Genomic DNA, 20460 nt, shown 5'->3' on the forward strand with positions numbered 1-20460 from the left:
GGAGAATAAGATTGTAAAACACAGAATTTATAGCAAAAGTTTACAGTGTGATGCAACTGAAATTATATATTGAAAAAGACCTAGATTGTTTAAGTCTCTCCTCTTGTGGAATGGGCATGTTGGTTTCAGTTCTTTCATATGTAAATTCCAAAACTTTCTTGAAGTTACATTCTTAAGTAAACTTTAACAATAGGTGTCATGTTGGCCAGATAATGTATTGAAGGTGTGAGGCTGTCTGTGCCCTAGTATTCAGACTGATTATAATCTAAAAAACGGATTTACAGAATCTTATTTGGATTCATGCAGTTTTGAGCAAAATTAAACGTAATTCTGCAAGTACAAATTCATCTTACAATCTGTGTGTGTGTGTGTATGCGCGCGCGAAGTGGGTATGAGTGCGCGTGCGTGCGCATGTGTGTGTGCAAGAAGGAGTATAAGTCTGTAAAAGGGTGAGTGTGGGAGTGTATGTGAGTGCAGGGAGAGAGAGCTTGTGTATGAGAGCATGTCTGCCTGTGTGTATGGGTCTGTAAGAGTGTGTGTGTGTGTGTGTGTGTGTGTAGTGCAGTGGGGTCACCTGTAATGTGACATGAACCCAAGGTCCCAGTTGAGGCCATCCCATGGGTACTGAACTTCAGGCAATGTTAGTGGTGTTTCCATGCTGCCAAAGCCCTGCATTTTGACCTGCATTACACATCAAGGAAGAAACCGTGCACAGTGATCGAAAATCTGCTTTTCAGATTTACCATTTTTCCATCAACCGTTCAAAATATTAAAGCACATGTGCATATGTTTTGCAAATGTGACGGTTAATATTAACTGCTCACTAACTATGATGAGCATCTTAAATTAAGTTCAATTAAATCTGGTCTTCCAAATAATATATCTGACTAGGGTCTAGTGTGTTGAACAACTTTGTATGTGAGTTACTTAAAATAACTGCTCCTTCTCCATCCTCCCTTTTCTGTCTCCCCCACCCCCGTGTGCACACTCTCTCTCTCTCTCTCTCTCTCTCTCTCTCTCTCTCTGTCTGTTCCCATGCCATCCTCCCCATTCATACGTGCATACGCACAGAACTCTACAAAACCAAACAAATTTTATCAAAATAGTGGAAATATAGGGTGAAACTGCAGCAAGCAAACTATAAACAAAGAAAAAAGTGAAGACTGCAGATGCTGGAGATCAGAGCTGAAAATGTGTTGCTGGAAAAGCGCAGCAGGTCAGGCAGCATCCAAGGAGCAGGAGAATCGACGTTTCGGGCATGACGTTTTGGATGCTGCCTGACCTGCGCTTTTCCAGCAACACATTTTCAGCTATAAACGAAGAAAACCTCACATTTATTGCACTCTGTGTTAAATCCTTAGGGTATTTAGTTTTGTTCTGAATTTTGTGCTTATATTTTTTCTTGAAGTACATGTCATTCCTTGCTATTGCATGCCAACATCCCAATTCTTTGACAGCTTGGACAGTTTGTATATAGGTCCAGATTGATTCTAAAATTCGCTTTTCATTTTTACATGGCCTAAGTCTATGTATCTTTAGTTGGACAAGCTGCAAGGTATTTGTATAGTTGCAATGAGAGTGTAATTCTCTTAAGAAAGTTTGTACTACTACAAATTGTCTTATTCATGTACAGCTTTCTTTGGGATGCACTTTTCCTCCCATCAGGTAGTAGTGCAGTAACCAACTACATGCAAGATGTTAAGTTGGAATTCATATTCCGTATCTGCTATGTTTAGTTAACTCATTTGGTTGTACTACAGCATTTTTAGAGTAAAATGTTGTCAGCCAGTGAAACAAAATAATTATGTAAGGAATTGTTATAATCAAGACTAAAGGAGTGCAATGTTGTACTGGTCCGACAATTCTATGGGTCAAAACATACAATAGAAAAGGCTTTTTCCCATTGCTGAGGTGACCAGTGAAAAGTCCATATTGGTTTTATGTTATTTTTTTTATTTTTTTCTTCCCCCCCCCCCCCAACACCCAACACCCATGTTGTGTGTGTGCAGGTGTGAGACAGTGAGAGAGACAAGGTGTACGAATCTTTATTCAATTTCCACCACCAGGAAGAAAGGAAACACCCGAGTGGCCAGTGACAAGCGGTGCCCTTCACAAGGGGCAATGCTGGGTGATCAAACAGTGAAGGGGAGAGTAGGGATTAAATCAAAATAGAGTTTGAGGGAGAAATAATGCACTCCACTCCCTGCGGCACCCACCTCTCCCTGAACAACTCCATGGTGTTGGTGAACACCGCGTGCTCCTTCTCCAAGGACACTCGGGTTCTAACGTAACCGAGGAAGAGGGGCAGGCAGTTGGCCCTAACCACCCCCTCCATGGCTCGCTGCCTGGACCTGTTTATGGCCAGTTTGGCCAGGCCCAGGAGCAGACCCTCAAGGAGGTCTTCAGACCTGCCCCGTATTGGTTTTAAACAGCAGGACCTGGTCAATGATTGGTTTATTATCAAAAAACACCTATTCAATGAAAATACAATAATTGATTAACATGCACACAAAATATAAATGTTTATCCTTCTAAATATCTCCAAGACAGACAAACACACCCACTCACTTCAGGAAAAGAGAGAAAACAAAACCCATTTCTCTGCAGTTGTTGGCTTTCTGAAGAAAAGAATGACTTAATTTTTATAGCAAAGGGATGAAGATTAGAATGTTCCAGAGTTTGTTTCCATGATGTTCTGACACGTATGGTCAAATCTCTAATCAGGCACAGCTCTCGAGTCTCTGGGCACATTTTGCTCAGGTAATACGATCCTAAGATATTCTGTCAATCATTATTGCTGAGAGAAAGAGATATTTTGTTCAAGCCATTTTTGCCTATTTGACAAATAGGGTCTGATGAATAGAAGAACTGCCATGAAGAGTGTGCCAGTAATGATGATTAAAAGTTAACTATCCATTTTCTGCTTCGTTCCTTAGGGCAGTGCCTTGACCAATCTGAGTCAACCTGTCTGATTTCAAATGTAAACGGGTCTAGCAGCAATTTGTCCCAGCCAGCTAAAAAGCCTCAGAGCAGGTTCTACAGCAGGGGAAGCAGTTGTCACCTGTCTTGTGATTTACAGGAAGCCTCGCTTTTAAAAATGTTTATTGTGATCTTTCAATAATGTTTTTCTACAGAAACCTCTCCAAGTATGTCCTTAAAATTTGAAATTAATGAATTTTACTTAATTCTTCAAAAGTGGTCCTACAGGCAATATTAAATGTAAAGTGTCTTCATTACAAAATGTTTCAAATATTGATGGTTTGCAACTAAATTGAAATCAGTTACGAGTAACCACTGAATTGTGGGTTGTTGATGTGGTCTGTCATAGATGAATCCTGTGTTTGGAAGGAAATTTTATGGGAAGAATATCGAAAAAAAATATTGAAATTACTATGTCTGCTAAATGTCAGAAATTTTGATTAGGACAAGATTGGTTCCTATATTTTCATGAATTGTCTTATCACTTTGCATTAAATATACTTGTATTAATTTTCACTAATCAAGTGCTGGGATTTGTATATACTAATTGGATGAGCAAAAAAAAGACAATCTGTCAGAAATTGTGAAATTTATCTAATTTTTATATCCAATTATATAGCCTTAAAAAGTGACATGGGCTTTCTCTATATGTCGCTTTCATGTATTTATTTTGCCATTAGTCACACCTCCTGTATGTTTTGACAGCATATGAGTAGACCGTTTGGCCTTTTGAGTAGTCGCCACCATTCTACAGCATCTTTGCTCTTCAGGTTGTGGTCTCAGCTACTTCCCTGTCTGCACGCCATAAGCAAACCTTGATTGTGTAATCTCTTCAACACTTAATACAGTACTGTCTGCTAAGGACCTGAGAGAGTTTCCTACTGGCTGGTCAGGATGATAGAAACTGATCCAGCATCCGTTTTTTTCAGAATGTTATCTAATTTTGTGGTGTAGTATAACTGAAGTACAGAGTCCATCAAGTTTGCTTTGCTGCTGAATTAGACCTTGACCAACCATCTACCTCCATGCCATTTTACTGCATTATTGCCATATACTTAGATCTCTGTAGTCATAATCTGTAAATTTCTGTCATGAGCATGCAATTAATTGAGCTTTCACAGCTCCACATGAAGTGTGCTTGAGATTTTACAGTACTGTCGTAGTTAGTTAAATTGAAGTAAGTAACCTAAGATGAGATACATGTCTCTTAGTTTCAGTGTATCACTTGCCTAGTTTCTGTCCCCAGTGTTATCACATTTGTAATTGAGAATTCATTCTTCGTAGTGATTTGAAGTTAATATTTTTTGATTTTTCCTTGGTCTATGACTGATTCTAATGAGTTGCATTGTTTAAACTATCATTAAGTAAGATAGTTCAACATTCTATAACTGAAATCAAAATAAATACATAAGACTGCAAGTAATTCTTTTCCTTTTTTTAATTTCTAGTATTATGTGCTAAGAATTTGGTGAAGAAAGACTTCTTCCGTAAGTATTCCAGCTGCATGTTGTTACTAGAGAAGACTACCTTAGCTGCATTAAAATGAAAAGTAATACAAGTCAGTTATGTAATGACGACACATTTTCAAGATTTTTACGTACCATTCTGTTGCCTAGTATAAATAAAGTAGGCTTCAAGAAAATTGCTTGTCCAAAAGCAGACACAATTATGACAGAGTGTAGCAATAATCATATTCAAATATGTGAAACATTTCGTGAGGTGTGAATTTCATACAATAAAACTTTATAAGAATTGATCCCAGTTCATCGCATTTTAAGAAACTGTTTTCTTATCAGTGTTAAGGAATACCTGAACTGTTCAAAACAGGCAAATCATTAATACTGTGGGTTTGTATGTTGTCACTAAGTTTTTATAGAACTATATGTTTCAATTCCTGTCTGTATCCCTTTCCTGGTCTTTCTTTGGTCCATACCATCACCAAATTCTCACCCAGAAACATGATCCATAAGTGAATCTTTCCTCCTGTGATGTCGTTCCAGAGGTGTGAGTAGCCATCTCTTTGCATGCCCTAATTGTCATTCATGTATGAATGTTGATAATGAGTATTGGTGGGCTTCTGATCTGTGGGTGTATCAGATGCCAAGCCCGTATAATAATTACTGGATGTACGTACGTGTGTACACACACACGCGCGCGCACGTACATGTATATTTACACACACACACACACACACACACACACACACACACACACACACACACCCTATTGTAGTAATGCATTTTCAGTTAATGTCTGCTAATTCAGCACAGTTAAACCTGCATTGTATCCAGTCTGTATAACTTACTTGAATTAGCACATAAAACAACTAGTGGAACCCCACTGTGGTGTGAAAAATAAGGGATTTTTGGAATGATGTATTAGTGCAGACTTCTCATTTCTCAAACGTAACCTCCTTCATATACCACCCTCACTAATCTCTGGATTAATAATGAATTAATAATTTGTAATAATAATGAAATTTCATCAGATTGTTCCAGCAGTTATGCTGTACAGGTGTGTTCAGGAATTCGGCACAAACACAATAACCATCTCACTTCACAGTCTGAAGACTTTCAGTTACAATTACTATAAGTTGTTAGATTGAGAATATAATTAAGTGAATTGTATTTAAAAGTTAAAGTCAAGCCCATCTGGTTATGTTTATCACTTTTGAATATTTATATTGATAAGAACAATGCAGTTTTTTTTAAGTTAAATTCTTGCCTTTCTAATGTGCATTAGGAGAAAAAAAACGACGAAATTGTTTTGAAGCATAAAGAACTCTTTATCATCTCAAATCCTCTTCAGGTTTCTTCTGCCATTTGTACTGTTGATGCATGATGACTAACGACATAAGACCATAAGATGTAGGAGCAGAAGTATCCCATTTAGCCCAAGAAGTCTCCTCTGCCATTCAATGAGATCATGGCTGATCTGATAATCCTCAATTCTTTTCCTGCCTTTTCTCCATAAACCTTGATTTCCTTGTTGATTATATATCTATCTCTCTCAATCTTTTTAATATACTTAGTAAGCCAGTCTCTACATCCCTCTCCTATAAAGAATTCTACAGATTCACTACCCTTTTTGAATGAAACATTTCCTCCTCATTTCTGTCTTAAATGGGTGGCTCCTTATTCTGAGATTGCGTTCTGATCCAAGATTCTTACGCAAAGGGAAGTGACTTTTCCCCATGTGTCCTGTCTGGTCCCCAAAGAATCTTTCATATTCCAATACATGAGGCCTCTCATTCTTCTGTACTCCAGTGAGTATAGGCTCAACCTACTCAATGTCTCTTCATAAGGTAGTCCCTGCATATCCAAGATCAACTTGGCAAACCTTCACAGGACTGCTTCCAATTCCTGTACACCTTTCCCTAGGTAAGACGATCAAAACTGTGCTCAATATTCCAGGTGTGGTCTGACTAGTGCCTTGTGTAGTTTTAAAAGAATCTCCCAATTTTTATACTCCATTCCCTTTGAATTAAGCACCAAATTTCAATTTGCCTTCTCTTCTACCTGCTGAACGTATACACTAGCTATGATTCATACATGAGGTGTGTCAAATCTTCTTGTTCTGCAGCTTTCTGCAGTCTTTCCCCATTTACTTAACATTCATGCCCAAGTACATAAGCCTTATTTTCCAAAATTATATTTCAGTAGTGATTTTTCCCACTCACTTAATATGTCTACGTGTAGATTCTGTGTCAGTCTCACCACTTCCATGTATTTTTGTTATCTGCACAATACATTCACCGTCAACCATTTAAGTTACAAATATGGATTGCAAACAATATTGATCCCAGTTACAGGTTGCCATTCTGAAAATGCCCCACTTACCCGAATTCTGTCTTTCATTGGTCAGCCAGCTTTCTATCCATGCTAATACATTACAAACAACTCCTTGGAATCTGAGCTTAGTAAGCAGCATAATGTGTAGTTCCTTTATCAAATGTCTTCTGAAAATCCAACTACAGGACATGTACTGTTTGCCCTTTACCTATCTAGCTTGTTACCACCTCTAATAAATTTGTCAGGCACTATTTCCCATCATGAAGCCATGCTGACTCAATTTAATCATATGTTTTTCCAAATGCTCCATGGTTATAGTAGACTCTAGCATTTTCCCAAGAACAGATGTTAAACTAAATGGACGCGAGTTAGTTTTTTAAAATCTCTTTCCCTTAAATAAAGGTGTTACTTTGGCAGTTTTCTAATCCTCTGGAATCCAAATCTAAGGATTCTGGAAGATTATTACCTGTGCATCCACTATCTCTGTACCTAATTCTTTTAATATCCTACAATGCATCCCATCAGATCCAAGGCTTTTACTGCTCTTTAGCTCTATTACTTTGTCTCGCACATTTTCTCTAGTGATAGTTATTGTGCTTATTTATGGAGTCATAGAGGATTACGGCACGGAAAAGGCCCTTCAGTCCATGCCCATATCCCTCCAAACCCTTCCTATTCATATACCCATCCACATGGCATTCAAATGCTTCCACTTCCTCCGGCAGCTCATTCCATACGTGTACCACCCGTTACGTGAAAAGTTTGCCGCTTAGGTCACTTTTATATCCTCTCCCCCTCACTCTAAACCTATGCCCTCTAGTTCTGGACTCTGCCAGCCCAGGGAAAATACTTTGTCTGTCTATCCTATCCATGCCCCTGGTGATTTTATAAACCTCTAAGATTTGTAACCCTCAGCCTCCAATGCTCCAGGGAAAACAGCCCCAGCATATTCAACCTCTCCCTATAGCTCAAATCCTCCAACCCTGGCAACATGCTTGTAAATCTTCTATACAAAGCTTTTGATTCTGATATTTGGTACAGAGTAATCCAAAAAGGTTATCTTGATTTAAGCAATGGAACATTTCTTACACTGATTAAAATATAGATATTGATTTTAGCTAACATCTATATAGTGAAAGTTCCAAAGTGCTTCTCAGGAGTGTACTCGGACAAAATTCACTTTTGCAAAGAAGAAAACATTAGATTTATAGAGGGAGTTTGAGTTTTGGGCCTGGAAAGCTAAAGGCTCTATTCAAGAAAGGAGGGAGAGAAAAAGCAATAAACCTACAGGCTAGTTAGCCTAACATCAGAGGGCTAGTGCTGGAATCTTTAAGAAAGTTCTAACAAGGCACAGAAAATCTTGATATAATCATTGCAGAGTTAGCACGAAAGGAATCATGTTAACTGAATTTAATAGAGTTCATTGTGGAAGTAAGAAATAACGTGGCTAAGTAGTACCTGTAGAAGTGGTGCACTTAGTTTTCCAGACGGCATTTGTTGAAGTACCACATAGATCATTATTTCACAAAATCAGAGCTCATAGTGGAGAGGATTATATAGTAATATAGATAGAGGCTTGGTTAGCTGAAAGGACATGAGAGTTGGGATAAGTGGACCATTTTTGGGTTGGCAAGATGTAACAAGTGGAGTAGCACAGGGATCAGCGCTGGGGCCATAATTGTTTGCAATCTATATCAGTGACTCAGTTGTTAAATTTGTTGATGATAACAAAATAGATAGGACTGTTGCAAAGTGGACATGTTGAGTCTGCAACGGGTTATAAGTATGTTATGTGAATGGGCAAAAAAATTATCAGATGGAGGATAATGTAGGAACATGTTATCTGGCCACTTTGGAAGGGAAAATAGAGAAACAGTACTTTATTTAAATGGACAGACATTGCTGAACTCTGTGGTACAGAGGATATTGGTGTTCTGGTACTTGAATTACAAAGTTAATATGTTGGTGAGTATAGCAGGTGATTAGGAAGGTAAATGCAATGTGGTTATTGTAAGGAGAACAGAATATGAGCACAGGACATTTTGCTATATTTCTATTGGAAATTAGTGAAGACAGATCGAGAATGCAATATACAGTTTTGGTCCTCTTAAATTAAAAGAGGGCATAGTTGCAAATTAAGCATTCTCTGAACATATTATGATATGGGTTAGGAGCAAGAGTAAGCTATTTAACAGCTTCAGCTCCACCCTCCTGCCTCTCCCAGATACACTTTGTCTCTTTTGTGACTGAACAATCAAACTCTATCTTAAAATGTTCAATGATCTTGCTTCCATTGCATTCTGAGGAAGAGAGTTTCGCAGACTCTCAACTCTCAGAGAGAATTTATCCTCATTGAACAAGTGACCCCTTATTTTTAAACTGTGTCCTTTAACAAATCTCTCCCACAATGGGAAACATAATTTCAGCATCCACCCTTGTATCCACCTGAATTAGTATGTTTCAACAAGATCACTTCTCCATTTTCTAAACACCAGTGGATACAGATTCTACCTTTTCTGCATTTCCTCACGGACGATGATTGACTCATTCCTAAAAAGCTATTTGGGTCTTGCAATTCTTGGAAATCATTTGAGGATGTCCACTAATAAGGTGAGAGTACACAACTTCTGTATGGCTCTGAGAATTTGATGTCAGGGATGACCATTACGATATTTTTGGATTTTAAATGAGCAGGAGAAAAAGAACACGCCAATTTCTGGATTTTAGCATGGAGAGAGCTCTGTGTGGTAGGAGTCAGAGTCCAGTTTTGAGTGCTGGAAACTTGAATGTATGGCATTTTATAACTGCGGTATTCCATTTTCTTTTTCTGCCTGTGGTGAGATCTTTTGAGAAGGTTCGCAACTGATTCCTGCAATGAAGGAGTTATCATGAGAAAATGTTGGACAGTTTAGACCTGTATCCATTGGAGTATAGAAAAATGAGAGATGATTTTTTGAAGCAGTTGTCAAGATGGATGCAGAAAGGATGTTTCTTCTTTCATGAGAGATTAGAACCAGGGGAGTCTTTTTTTTAAAAGAAAGATTCTCTATTTAAGACTGAGTTGAGAATACTTTTCTGAGGGATGAGTTTATATGGAATATTCTTCCCCAGAGCACTGTGATTAAATATTTTAAGGCTTTGTTGGACACGTTCCTGACTAACGAGGGGATCCAGGGGAATGTAAGTTGACAGGAAAGTAGAAACTACAATCCACTGAACCATGATCTAATCAAATAATGGCTCTGACTTGGAATCAAATGGTTGACTGCTCCGAATTCATTTGTGCAAAGTGTGACTGCCAATGGTGCAGCAAAGAAAAAATGCACAGATCATTTAGAGGAACTGAGATTCCTGGATGGGGCCTACATGAGGCCACAGGTGGGGAGGAGTAGTCCGTGGAGGTATTTGAATATACGAATGAGTTATTAAATTAGAGTAATTTTGACCTGGGAACCAATACAGAACAGTGAACATGGGTGATGGCTGAGTGAGATAGTGCAAGTTAACAACACAGGACTACTTGCATGCCAAAACAATCTTACCAATATATGAAAGAGCTAAGCAATCCCAAAACCAGCAGTTCAGACCTAAACTCTACATTTTTGACATATCCAGTTGTGAATGACTGTAGGCAGTTAAACAATTAAATGGAGGTGGAGGCTTCATAAATATTCGCATATTCAATAATGGGAGCAATGATGAGACTAAAGCATTTTGTATCCATCTTCAGTGAGAAATACTGAGTGGGTGATCCATCTGTACGCCCTTCCGAGATCCGCAGCTTGCCAGATTCCAGTATTTAGCAAATTTGATTCACTTCATGTTACATGATATCAAGAAATGGCTGAAGATCACTGAATATTGCACAGGCCAAGAGCCCTCACACTGTTTCAGCAGTAATAGGGAAGACTTAGTCTCCAAAGTCTGCACCTCTCACCAAGCTATTGCAGTAAAACCATGACAATGGGATTTATAGAAAAATTTCCAAGGCCGAAAAAATTGATTAAGCAAATTATTGCCCCATCAGTGTACTTGGTATCATCAATGACATTATTAAGCAGCACTTACTTAGCAGAATTTTGCTCTGCTGGAGCAACTCAGCTCTTGGCTTTGTTACAGCCTTGGTCCAAACATGGACAAACCACTGAATCCACGTGGTGAGGTGAGAGTGACTTGCTGTGATGATAAGACAATATTTTATTGAGTGAGGTATTGCGTTTTGGAAAGGCAAATCAGGGCAGGAGTTGCACACTTACTGGAAAGATCCTGGGGAGTATTGCTGAGCAATGAGACCTTGGAGTGCAGGTTCATACTTCTTGGAAATGGACTCGCACGTAGATATGAGAGTGAGGGAGGTGTTTGGTATGTTTGCCTTTATTGGTCAGTGCATTGAATATAGGAGTTGGAAGGTCATGTTGTGGCTGTGCCAGACGTTGGTTTGGCCACTTTTCGAATATTGCATTCAATTCTGGTCTGTGCACTTGTACACCCAGATTCCTCTCTCACAGTTTTCCCTCAGGAATTGTTCCCCCATTTCACGTTGTATTTATGTTCTTTCTACACAGTGCATCACCTTGCACCGTCTACGTTGAACATCATTGCCACCTATCTGCTCACTAAATCAACTTGTCAGTGTCCTTTCACAGTTCCACACAGTCATCCTCGCAGTTGACAGTGCTTCCAAGGTTTGTGTCATCTGCAAACTTTGAATTTGTCCTATGCACACTAAGATCCCAGATCATATATACATCAGAAAAAGCAACAATTCCAAAACTTACCCTTGGGGAACTCTACTGCAATTCTTCCCTCAGCCTGAAAAATATCCATTGACAATTACTCTGTTTTCTTGATGTGAAGGTGCCAGTGTTGGACTAAGGTGGACAAAGTTTAAAAACTACAACACCAGGTTATAACCCAACAAGTTTATTTGGAAGCACTAGCTTTCAGAGCGCTGCTCCTTCATCAGGTAGCTATGGAACAGGATCCTCAGACACAGAATTTATAGCAGCGCATTACAGTGTCATGTAACTGAAATGATACAATCAATTCAGTTGCTTGACACTGTGATCTTTTGCTATAAATTCTGTCTCTTATGATCCTGTTCCACAGCTATCTGATGAAGGGCCAGCCTTCCGAAAGCTAGTGCTTTGCAAATAAACCTGTTTGGATCATTACCTGGTGTTGTACGATTTCTATCTCTGTTTCCTGTCACTTTTCCAGTTTTAGATCCACGTCACTACTGTCCCTTTTGTACCATGGCCTATAACTTCGCTCTTAAGTGTGTATGTGGAATTGTATCATGTTCCTCATGGATATCCATGTATACCAATAAAAATCACTACCCTCATCGAGCCTTTTTTATTAACTTTTCAAAAAACTCTAGCAAGTTGGTTAAACATAGTCCTCCCTTTAGAAGTTAATGCTGACTCTTAATCAACCCACCTTTTTCCATATGACTATGGATTCAATCTCTAATATTGCCTTCTATCCCAATAATTCCCTTCTCAACCATATACCATTCCTGACTTGGAACTACATTGCTGTTCCACCACTGTTGCTGGGTTAGAGTCCTGGTGCTCAATGGGTGAACTTATACTCTATGAACTGAAGTAGCTTAAGAACATGGGTCACCAACGCCACATCGAGGAAATTTAGGATGGGCAATAAATGTGGGCCTAACCGGTGACACTCATATCCTGTGAAATAATAAAAAAATTAGAGTCTGACTTGCTTGTTTTAATCCCTTAGAATGTAAAGGTAAGTAAAGTATGCATTTTTACTGTAGAAAATATGCCATGTTTCTGCAACCTCATTTGCAGTTAGAAACATGGCATCACCTTATGCACCTAGTTGACTTTGCAGAGTGATTTATAATAGTCAGTTCTTCTATAATGCGATGGTTTTGTTCTTGTGCAACCCCACATTATAGAAATGTTGCAGTTTAGAAACAGCACCTAAAGTGTTGGTGCTGCAATCGCACTTTAGAAGCTACCCCCCAATTTGTCCATCATGTGAATTAGAGTTGATGAAATGCATGTTATAACAAAATGATCTGTATACGTTCTCAAGTTGAATTTGATATATAATAACAAAAACAAAAATTGCAGGAGAAACTCCAAGTCTAGCAGCATTTGTGGTGAGAAAGCAGAGTTAATATTTTGAGCCCAGTGACCCTTTATCAGAACAGACCCTTCAGAAGACTCAAAGTTAACTCTGTATTTTCTCTCCAGAAGTGCTGCCAAACCTGCTAAGTATTTCTAGCAATTTGTGTCCTTGTTTCAGATTTCCATCCTTGTTCTTTGTTTTATTGATATATAACTTGTAGGGGTAACAAAAAGAATAGTGAGTCTCGCTCAGTAGATAATGTTTTGCTGATGGTTACTGTTTAAAACAGATGTTCAGCTGAGAACTTTTCTGTTTTCTTTCTCAGTTACCTCAAACATCTAGTGTTTACTTAAAAATATGCATGAGAAGCAAGATGAGGCAAACTTGACTTTTTTCAAACTTGAGCTTTGCGATCTTTACGCTTGTCTGTGCTAGACTGTGACACGTTACCAAGCTGCATATTGAAAGTAGTTTTTAATTATGGGGCTGAAGGCAAGTGATGAACTGTACTGAGAACTGATTGAGTTAACCACTGAAATTGGAGAGCAAATTTAGTTGGACTAGGTTGGGCTCAGCTTCATGTTCCGTTGAATAAACTGCTGATGCTTACTTTAACTGTGTAATTTCACTATTGCGAATGGAAACTTCGGGGGCCTCGATGCCAAAGAAATCTACACAAAAGAGAGTCTATACTCTTGGGGGAGGAGGTGAAGGTGGTATGAGACAAATGGGGTCCCAGAGAGAAATTATGGTATTTCTGGGAATCAGGTGGATGTCTTCAGCCCCTACCTATACATTGAAAAAGTATATTTATATGTTTGGCACTAAGCTGTTCATAAGAAATTCCAAGACTCCAAAAAGTTTGTATTTTTGTACTTCAACTTATTTTACATCCTAATATAGCCTGAGTTGAAAACTATTAAGTCCTTATACATGAAGAGAAATGTTCCATATCTGCATAGTTAAACAGTATTGATTAATCACCTGACTGGTTATATATTTTTCATTTAAACTGTTAATTTTGTACTCTTTTATGTTCTACTCTCCTTTACTTGCCCCTTTCCCAAAACACAAGTTTATGGTAGGACAATATTGGCCCAACTCTACCGTGAAATTCAACATAAATGAAAAATTATGCCTCATTATATTGTACTAGAGGCAGCCACTTAGGCAACATTTCTTCGATCTCTACACGAAAATATCTTAACTGAAACTTGCTAGGCTTTTGCTATTGAGCTGTGGGTTTATATATTTTTAATCAACCTGCCGAATATACTGTAACATATTCTTGGAGCAGGCAGGACATGAACTTGGGTCTCCTGGCTCAAGGGTAAGGATACAACATCAGCATCTTGAGAACCCCTTAAATTTCTGATACATGCTGTTATTTCCCTCGAAATCTGACTTCAGATGAGGTGTGATCTCAGATTAAAATGGAAATCCAACTATTCTGTCCTAAAATAAAAACCTGTTAATCTTAATGGAGACATTTAACTATACTCCATTTCTTCAGGGCAAGATCAATTCGTCATCAATAATTACTTTCTATGTTGTTACTGACAGCAATTTTTTTTGTTCACAACATTTGAAGACATTAGATTAGAGTGAAGATTTTGCTAATTGGTCCACACCAATACCCTGTACCTCTACCCTCTCTGATCTAGCAGTTAGCAAAATCTTCACTCTTATTACTGTCAGTAACAACATAGAAAGTAATTATTGATGACGAATTGATCTTGCTTTGAAGAAATGGAGTATAGTTAAATGTCTCCATTAAGATTAACAGGTTTTTATTTTTTTCCTAATCAGCCAGTTTAGCTTCTACCTTCACCTCACATCTCACACTTTATTTCTGTAGGAAGAAAGAATGTTGTTTGTTAATGCTTTTCACTTCCTGATGCTTGTTACTTTATTATGAGATTGACTGTTTGGATAACTTGATTATGTCACTGACTTATACTGGGAATTGTCGTGAAACTATGCCGCAAACAGTTGAATGTTGTGCGAGTTAGAGGTCTGTCATAGAGACACTAGAACTTTTATTAAGTCGACTTCAGGGTCAGCAGCAAGTACTCTTTTCTCACTCATCATTTAACCTGGGTAATTATAAAGTAAATAAGAATGAGTAGGTTGAGCAGAATTGAGCTGGAATGAGTGGATTGCCTAATTAAGTGAGGCTAGACAGGCTGAGCCTGCATCCTCTGGAATTTAGAAGAGTCAGAGGTGACTTAATTGAAACATGCACAATCCTGAGGGGCCTTAACTAGGTGAATGTGGAAAGAATGTTTCCTCTTCCAGGAGAGTTTTGAGCAGGAATCATCATTTAAAACTGAAAATGTGTTGCTGGAAAAGCACAGCAGGTCAGGCAGCATCCAAGGAACAGGAGACTCGACATTTCAGGCATAAGCCCTTCTTCAGGAATTATGCCCGAAAAGTCGAATCTCCTGTTCCTTGGATGCTGCCTGACCTGCTGCACTTTTCCAGGAACACATTTTCAGCTCTGATCTCCAGCAGCTGCAGACCTCACTTTCTCCTCATCATTTAAAAATAAGGGACAGGTCGTTTAAGACTCAGGTGAGAAAAGGCAGTTTGTCTGAGCGATGCGTGTCTTTGGAATTCTCTTCCTCAAAAAGTAGTGAATGTGGAATCTTGGGGCGGCACGGAGGCTCAGTGTGGAGTTTGCACATTCTCCCTGTGTCTGCATGGGTTTTCTCCGGGTGCTCCGGTTTCCTCCCACAGTCCAAAGATGTGCAGGTCAGGTGAATTGGCCATGCTAAGTTGCCCATAGTGTTAGGTGCATTTGTCAGAGGGAAGTGGGTCTGGGTGAGTTACTCTTCGGAAGGCTGGTGGTGGACTTGTTGGGCCAAAGGGCCTGTTTCCACACTAGGTAATCTAATCTAAAATCTAATCTTTAAATATCTTTTAAGATAAAGGTAGATAATTTCTTGATTACCAAGGAGATGAAAGGTTATTGAAGGTATCCAGGAATGTAAAGTTGAAGTTAAAATTGGATCAGTCATGATCTGAATGGTTGAACACATGTGAAGGGCCAAGTGGCTTACACTTGTTCCCTTATTATGAAATGTGTATTACGTAACTTCACGATGGGCATATGAAACTGGAGCAGTATAATGACTAAATGCTGTATAAATTGAATTGAATAATATTTAGGCAGATTAGTACAGAATCCATATGCACTAACCTGATGGAGTTGTATGTAGCACAGTTGAGTTTATGTCTACAGTGGTACATGAGAGCCATTGGGTGTCTTTAAGTCTTTTTATTTGTTTTAATAATGAAGCCCTGCAAGAGTGGTGCACATGATATTAAGTGTATGTAATAATCAGAATTCTGAGGCAAATCCTGAGCTGATGCTAAGAAACAAGTCCTATGTGAGTGGGAAAAAACATGTAATAGAGAAAAGGGGACACTCATATTTTTGTGTGTTGGAATGTAGTAATTTATACTTCATTTACCTCATAAAAGTGAGCTCAAGATCTTTAAAATAAATGACATCACTTAACATTTAAGATGATGCACTGATCATTGAACATTACTGTTCTTTGTCACTCAGAAATTTGTGGTATTCACAACCACTGTTCCTTATGTATAAACAGTCTACAAAAGATGGCCATGTCTTATAATATTGCAATTTAAAGTTTAAAGCACAAGCAAATACATTTTGTTGTGTTTATTCAAAAGCGATCATAAGACTTGTGACTGAAGAAGTGCGTAGCAACTGAGGTGAAAAAAGGCATGTGATTTAGTCCAAGAATTGGCATTTCCTTTCATTTTTACTTCACCAAAATGGAAAGGCATGGCATTTACTTGCTACATTACTACAACTGCTGAAGAAATGATAAGAGCAAATAGAGGCCGACACGTCATGTATCCTCTTAGCTTGCTATTGTCCTTGGTGCCAGAAACTGCCATGCCAGATTGGGACTCCTGAGTCACACCACACAATGCTTAAAACACTTAACCACCATGGCATTAGCCTTCATCTTAATGAGGAAGAAGGCTGCCATCACATCTTCGTGGGGATTTGAATTGAAGGAACCTTTCCAACAAGATTGGTAATGCAAGACTGTGAGTGACTTTGATTTGCTGTGTAAAGAATGTGAGTTACCACAAAATACACTAGCTATTGCATTCCTAAATATAATGAACAATCAGGTTGTTAATTTCTTGAAAAAGTATGTCAGTTCTTTTTCCCTCTAAGTTGGGATATAAATTGATCTGGAACATATTTTTATACTTGCATTGAGTGACTCTTGCACTCTGTATCAATTACTTGAATGATTTTGTACATCTGGTGTAGTTATTTGAGAAATTCCATGATTAGCACAATCAAGTTGACTGAAGCACAAAATATTCGATAGTGTTTTGAAATGAGAATGCTTTGTGTGTCATGGCAAATTATGCCTGTTAACAAGTTAGATCATGCTGCCTTTTTGTTTTATTCACCTATAAAAGTCTTTTGCATGAGGTCTTCAGACATATACTATGAGGACATTTGGGAATAGAATTCCATTTAATGAGAGGAAAATCACTCCACCCTATGTGTTTGTGGACTATTATACTTGCTCATTATCTCTTCACCGATATCATTCTCTTTGATCTTGGCACGCTGCAGCATCGTTATGTATTTCATATAGGCAATGGACTATAGGCCAAAATATTTGCATGTTTTGTTGAGGTTTCTATTTTGTAATCTTTCCTTGTTACTCAACTGAAATAGCTTTCAGGCCTTTATCAGCGTTGTTGTACAGTTTGGTGCAGCACCATTTGGTGGTAAAAATGAATTGCTGATAGTAAAAATCTGATTTTTTGTTTGACTTATTATTGTCACATGTACCAAGATAGTGAAAGATATTGTTTGTTTGCTATTCAGGAAAATCATATCTTGCGTAAGTACGTCAGGATAATAGAACAGAATGCAGAATATAGAGTTATAACTGTAGAGCAAGGACAACTTGAATGTATGAGAGATAAGTTCAAAAATATGATGACAATGGGGAAGAAGCTCTTCTTGAATCTGTTGCTATGTGTTTTCAAACCTTTTTATCTTCTGCTTGATGGAAGAAGGTGGAAGAGAGTATAACTGGGGTGGGAAGGAGTCTTTGATAATGTTGGGCAACTTTCCTGAGGCAACAGACTGTATAGACGGAGTCGTGGATGGAAGGCTGTTGGTGTAATGGACGAGGATGTGTTCAGAACTCTCTGTAATTTCTTCCGATCTTGGGCAGAGTAGTTGCAATGCCAAACTGTGATGCATCTGCATATGTAAAAACTGTATAGAGTCATTGTGGACATGCTGAATTTCCTTAGCCTCCTGAGGGATTACAGGCATTGCTCTGGTTTCTTAACGGTAACACCGACATAGATGGACCAGGGTAGGTTGTTGTCAAGATTAGAGCGGTGCTGGAAAAGCACAGCAGGTCAGACAGCATCAGGGGAGCAGGAAAATCAGCAGCGAGTTTGGGCAAAAGCCCTTCATTTCTGATGAAGGGCTTTTGCCTGAAACGTCGATTTTCCTGCTCCTTGAATGCTGCCTGACCTGCTGAACTTTTCCAGCACCACTCTAATTTTGACTCTGATCTCCAGCATCTGTAGTATTCATTTTTGCCCAGGATAGATTGTTGATGATATTTACTCCTCGGAATTTGAAGGTCTCAATCATCTCCACCTCAACACCAAGCGAATTAAATGCAGTGAATGCCAGAGATGCATGGAACAGATCAGTGAAACCATTTTAGATACAGAGCCATCTTTAAAGGTATTTTTCCTCAGAATTATAGAAGTGTTGCAGTGCAGAAGGAGCCCATTCAACCTACTGTTCCTGCACTGGCTTGTTAAATTAGCATCATTACCTGGTTCCAATCTCTTGCTTTTTCCCCATATTTCTAACGTTAAAAATATTCTGAACTGATAAGCATTGAATGCACATTTATTTGCAGCAAAGAATCACTGGCATTTGAAAAGGAGAGTGACATTATTTTCTAAGAGTTAAAAAAGAAAGAGGACTTTCTTAGAGGGAAAATTCTTCATAAAGAATTGTGATTTACTTATGATACTAAGAATATCTTTCCGGAGCTTAGCGTTCTAAGAATAAATGCCATTGTATCTTCTGTAAAGTTCTTTTGTGCCAGAAAATAAAGATAGCATAGTAACAAAACAAAATATAATTGTGTTTTTTTTTGTTTCCCTTTTAGGACTCCCTGACCCCTTTGCAAAGGTGGTAGTAGATGGGTCAGGACAGTGCCATTCTACAGACACAGTAAAGAACACACTAGATCCAAAGTGGAATCAGCATTATGATCTGTGAGTGCTTGATTAAATTCTGAGAATTATTATCACAATAAAAAGTACACTGTAACTAATGTAATAAAACCAAATGTTTGGAAACATTTTTCGATTGAAAGAAATTGTGAAAAAATGATTATTCTTTCTTTTGAAAGTCTGGTTTGACATAATATTCATAGCCTGAGAAATGTAATTTTGTGTATACCTTTTTAGCATGTATCTACCCAAATTCACATCCTAGAAGTAAAGCCTTAAAATCAGCTTGTCAGGTACTCTGCCCAAGCCTGAAAGTGAGTCTGTCTGAAATGGGGATTAGTATTACAACTGTCGTCTTGAATATCAACTTTTACATTTTTAAATGCTTGGTTTCTTTTTTGGCTTGAGCAGTGCAACTTCCTGTCAGTTTGAAGGCTGATGTTAAATTGGTGAGAACGGGTGAAACAGGCTGTAATGCTTCGTGTTTGGGTGGACGATGTTGAAATCTTATGGATCGTTTGCGGAAAATATGGATTGAATCCCCTTTCATTCCTCATTATGATGAACATGTTGAAATTTCAATATGAAATGTCCCAATTGAAACAGGTAAATAGGTGCAGGGGTACACCATTTGGGCTTTTTTTTGCGTCTACTTAGACATTTCATATGATCATGGCTGGACATATGATCAGTGAAAGGACATTTCATAGAAACCTATAAAATTCTAACATGATTTGACAGGGTAGATGCAGGAAGGATGCTCATAATAACTGGGGAATCCAGAACTAGAGATCACATTCTACAGTTAAGGATTAGGTCTTTTAGAATAGAGATGAGGAGAATTTTTTTTCTTTCAGAGAGTGGTGAGCCTGTGGAATTCTCTGCCACAGGAAATTACTGAGGCTAAGATAGTGAAGACTTCCTTGAAAGATGTAGATATCATTCTCAGAGCTGAAGGGATCACAAGACATGAGGAGAATGTCGAAACAAGGTACTGAGTTGGATGACCAGCCATGATCATATGAAATGTCTGAGTAGACTGGCTGAGTCTACTGTATGCAGAATTGAAGAGACTGAAAATAGCTTGCAAATCTGAGTGACCAATGATATTGTCATCTACATACTGTGCTTCACTTAAGTCCTTGGTGTCTGTTTAGTTTTGGTGCTATTGTTGTCAAATGTAGTCACTGTAAATGAGCTGAAAGACAGATGCTATTGAAAAGAAATAGCACACCCTTTTATATTCACCAGTTTATTCAATTCCTATTGCAAACAAATAATCTTGATTCAGTATTTGGTTATG

At 38.3% G+C, this 20460-nt stretch overlaps 1 protein-coding gene across 3 annotated transcripts in view; it reads left to right on the plus strand.

The window, feature by feature from the left end:
- The window catches only part of smurf2 (SMAD specific E3 ubiquitin protein ligase 2), a 295636-nt gene that overhangs the window by 112724 nt on the left and 162452 nt on the right, over positions 1-20460 (plus strand). For 2 of the 3 annotated variants that reach the window (XM_060844755.1, XM_060844757.1), the window contains exons 2-3: positions 4428-4466; positions 19091-19199. In XM_060844755.1, the coding sequence (XP_060700738.1) occupies positions 4428-4466; positions 19091-19199 (148 nt within the window). The remainder of the gene's footprint in view (positions 1-4427; positions 4467-19090; positions 19200-20460) is intronic. The other variant, XM_060844756.1, reaches the window with a different exon arrangement.

Source organism: Hemiscyllium ocellatum, chromosome 25 (genome assembly GCF_020745735.1).
Source record: "Hemiscyllium ocellatum isolate sHemOce1 chromosome 25, sHemOce1.pat.X.cur, whole genome shotgun sequence".
NCBI classification, from domain to species: Eukaryota; Metazoa; Chordata; class Chondrichthyes; order Orectolobiformes; family Hemiscylliidae; genus Hemiscyllium; species Hemiscyllium ocellatum.